This window comes from Nesoenas mayeri, assembly GCF_963082525.1.
Source record: "Nesoenas mayeri genome assembly, chromosome: 2".
NCBI classification, from domain to species: Eukaryota; Metazoa; Chordata; class Aves; order Columbiformes; family Columbidae; genus Nesoenas; species Nesoenas mayeri.
In genome coordinates, this window is record NC_137543.1 from 154,637,769 (window position 1) to 154,641,708 (window position 3,940).

General features: G+C 59.7%; 1 protein-coding gene across 1 annotated transcript; it reads left to right on the top strand.

Annotated features, from left to right (window-relative positions):
- Positions 1–422: 422 nt before the first annotated feature.
- MNX1 (motor neuron and pancreas homeobox 1) lies at positions 423–3,684 on the top strand (the record flags this gene model as incomplete). The annotated part of the gene is made up of 3 exons (XM_080340258.1): positions 423–1,029; positions 3,088–3,248; positions 3,352–3,684. 3 exons carry the CDS (start codon positions 423–425, stop codon positions 3,682–3,684), a joined length of 1,101 nt encoding a protein of 366 aa, XP_080196384.1.
- Positions 3,685–3,940: the final 256 nt, after the last annotated feature.

Consider the following 3,940-nt stretch of genomic DNA (forward strand, 5'->3'; position numbering starts at 1 on the left):
AAATATTTGCCGTGTGCGGGAATGGTGGAAAACTGTCACTGAATACGCGGCGGGAGCCACCTCGGCCGGCAAAGCCAGGCAAGCCCCGCGGCTAGGAGGGCTCTCCTCGCCGACAGGAGCCGGTTCTCCGTCCATACACCGGACTTTCCCCTCCCGTTAACCCCAACCCACTGCCCCCTCCTCTCCAGGAGTCCCCGGGGGTGGGCAGGCTGGAAGGGGGCGGGCCGCCCCCGCTCCGCCGTGACAGGTGGGCGAAGGGGCCAATGGCGGGCGAGGCCGCAGTGGCGCCGGCCCAATGGGAGCCGCCTGCGGCCCTTGAAGGGGCGCGCCGCGGAGCGCGGCCGCACTGCCGCCCGCCGCTGCCGGGAGACGCGGCCGGCCCGGGGCCGCCCGAAGCGCCGCGGTCCTCCCGCCTCAGCCCCATGGAAAAGTCCAAAAATTTCCGCATCGACGCGCTGCTGGCTGTCGACCCTCCCAAGGCGGCTGCGGCGGGGCAGAGCGCGCCGCTCGCCCTGGTCACCTCGCTGGGCGGCAGCGGCAGTAGCAGCAGCGGGAGCGGCAGTCCCCCGTCCTCCTCGTCCTCTTCCTCATCCTCTTCATCTTCCTCCGAGCATCCCTCCGGCGGCCCCGCCGACTGCCTGCGCACCGACAGCCCTTCGCCGCCGCGCCTCCTGGCCGCCCATTGCGCCCTGGTCCCTAAGCCCGGCTTCCTGCCCGGTACTGGCGCCGGCGCCCACCCGCATCATCACGCCTCGGCGGCCGGCATGGCCCTGGGACTGCACCCCGCGGCGCCCGGCGGGCCGGGCATGCCGGCGCAGGCGGCCCTCTACGGGCATCCCGTGTACGGCTACTCGGCTCTGGGCGGCCAGCACCCGGCCCTCTCCTATTCCTATTCGCAAGTGCAGGGAGCGCACCCATCCCACCCCGCCGCCGAACCCATCAAGCTCAGCGCCGGCACCTTCCAGCTGGACCAGTGGCTGCGGGCCTCCACCGCCGGCATGATCCTGCCCAAAATGCCCGACTTCAACTGTGAGTATTTGCCTCCTTCTGACCCTCCACCGCATCCCCGCCGTTCCCCATCCCGCTGCAGGGGCCTACCGGGAGCTGTCTCATTCCTAGAGAGAAGAAACCCCCTCCCTACCCACGCGTAAATGAGCTGCAGATTTAAACAGGCGATGACTTTGATTTTTTTTTAAATTTACTTTTTATTAGAAGGAGGAAAGAGCGGTCCGCAATGGGAAGGGGGGGATGTGTGGGTCGTTTCACTGTTCCCGACCCCTAAGGAGCCCCTAACAGTTCGGTTGCTCATGGTAGGTTGAATAGGAGGGTGGTAAATCGGTTCCTGCCGTTGCAAACGCCCTTTCCCGCCGTTCCCGGGGAGCAAAAGCCCCTGGAGACTGGGGAAGTGGGGACGGGACAGGGGCAGCTGCCATCAGAGTCTCCCCAAAAAACCCGGTCTCAAAGTATCCCCACCAAAAGCTGGGCGGCAGGTCTCATCACTCAGCCACCGTTTCTAATTTTATTTCTCTTTTATTGGAAATGGGATTGTAATAATTATGGATGGCTACTCTGGGCAAACGGGCATGGGGAGGATCTAGGGTCAGCCAAAAATGTGGAATTCTGCATTCACTGGGGATAATGAATAGTCACAAAATAAATATAGTCGGAACTGTTCAGGTTCGGGCCCAGGGAAAGCCGAAAATGCTGCATTAAACCAGACAGTCCTGAAGTCCCAGCAAAGGCAGGTTGCTGAGCACTAGGCCTCATGGCGATGGGGACCTCGTGTGCATCTGGTTTAGGCACAGATCACTTTCGAAGGTGTGAGCTCTCTGTGGGAATGGCCGATTTAACAATACCGGAGGTGTAGTTTTACAAAAATCATGCCAGGAAAAGAATTGCGATTTATTTTTTTTTTCCTTTTTATTTTTTTTCCTCCCCTTCTCATACATTGCGCACACATTTGCAGACAAAAAAGTCCATTGTTTTCTCTCGAATTGGGGTTGTTTAGACTGGAACATTCAGGAAGAAAAAAAATAATTAAGAGAGCTGTCAAAGCTCTGCTTCTCAAACAAGGTACAGGGGGAATAAATAGCCGGAGATAAACGAGAGTGGAGCCTCGGAAAATCGCACCGCAGTGAGAAAATCTCCTCGGCGCTGCTGTCCGAGAGCGGACAGTGTCCTCTTCTCTTTCTGCTCGCTTTAGCGAGCGGGGTCCAACCGCGACCAGGGAGCGAGAGCAGCCCCTTCACTGTTTGTTTTTGGGGTTTTTTTGGTGTTTTTTGTGGTTTTTGTGTGGTTTTTTTTTTCTTCCCTAAACCAAATAAACCAAATTGCTAAAATGCTCCGAAAAATGTGCGGTGTCGCATCCCCAGGTTGTCCGGGCCAAGCGAAGGGGCTCAGACCCCTCCGCTACCCTTTATTCATCACCGGGCTTTTTTTTTAAGGCAATCCCCGATTTTAATTATTCTTTCTGAACACGGAAAACATGCCGATACAGATTTTTTTTCCCTCTTCGTTCAAATACAATTTTCCAGCCGTCGCTGCTGATACACGCTCCGGTGCCCACCGCTCGCAGCCGGCGGAGCGATGCGGACCGATGCGCAGCGGCTCAGGGGGGTCCTGGTCCCGGCCTGCCGGGGGGGGTGCCTGCCTACAATCCCGTTAATTAAAGCCGGCGGGTATGGGCAGTCTGGGAGCGCGGCAGGTTTAACCAAAGCGTTAAATGGCGCAAATTACTGCTCCCCGGAGAGCTCGATACCCCTTCGCCGCGATTCCTGGCTCGGCTTTATTGTCTAGCACTTGTTAGGCTCTTGGGAAATCAAGAGACATTTTTCCTTATTTAAAATACTTAATTTAATTAATTTTTTTTTGTCCTTATGGGGAATCCCCTGGCACAGTGTAAGCCGTGAAGCGCCGGACCTAGAGGGAATCCGTCCCTCGGTCCGGTGGATAACTCTCCATCCTACCTCAACCTCCTCCCATCGCCTCTCCTGCCTTCCCCGCAACCAGCCCCCTCCCGGGGGATGCCCGGTCGCGGGGGGGCGGCTCCGCGCTCACCTCTGCGTTCCCCCTCTTCTCCTCTCCCAGCCCAGGCGCAATCCAACCTGCTGGGGAAATGTCGCCGGCCCCGCACGGCCTTCACCAGCCAGCAGCTGCTGGAGCTGGAGCACCAGTTCAAGCTCAACAAGTACCTCTCCCGGCCCAAGCGCTTCGAGGTGGCCACGTCGTTGATGCTCACCGAGACGCAGGTGAGTCCCCGGCCCCGCGGCGAGGGACAGATGGGGGATGCTGCCGTGAGGGAGGGGCGGTGGATGAAACGTTGTCTATGTTCCCCCGCGACGTCTCTCCCAGGTGAAGATCTGGTTCCAGAACCGACGCATGAAGTGGAAGCGCAGCAAGAAGGCGAAGGAGCAGGCGGCGCAAGAGGCCGAGAAGCAGAAGGGGGGCGGCGGAGAGGACAAGGGGGATGAGGACCTGATGCTGCCCGCCCCAGAGAAGAGCGGCGGGAGGAGAATGCGGGAGCTGCCCGACAGTGAGCCTGAGGACGACGAGGAGGAGGAGGAGGAAGAGGAGGCGGCAGCGGCAGGGCGATGCTGCCCTTATCACTCCTCTGACTGCTCTGAAGCAGAGGAGGAGGACACGCAGCCTCGGGGCCGGCACGGAGCCCCAGCCCAGCCCCAGTGATTCACCCCACAGGCCCGTCTCCCTCCAGGCGCGGGCTCTGCCCGTCTCTCCGGGGTGGCAGCCCCGCCGCTCTGGGTCGGCACCAGCCCCGCTCCCCTCCTTGTTCCGATTTCTCCCTGCTTGGAGGGCGACGGAGAAGAGGATTTCCCCGCATGTCGGGTGGGGAAGAGGATTCACGGTGACTACAGTGTTATTATTGACTGAAAAATCAGATAAAACTTGAGGCCTGCCCCCCCGTACTGCCCCCCTGGACGTG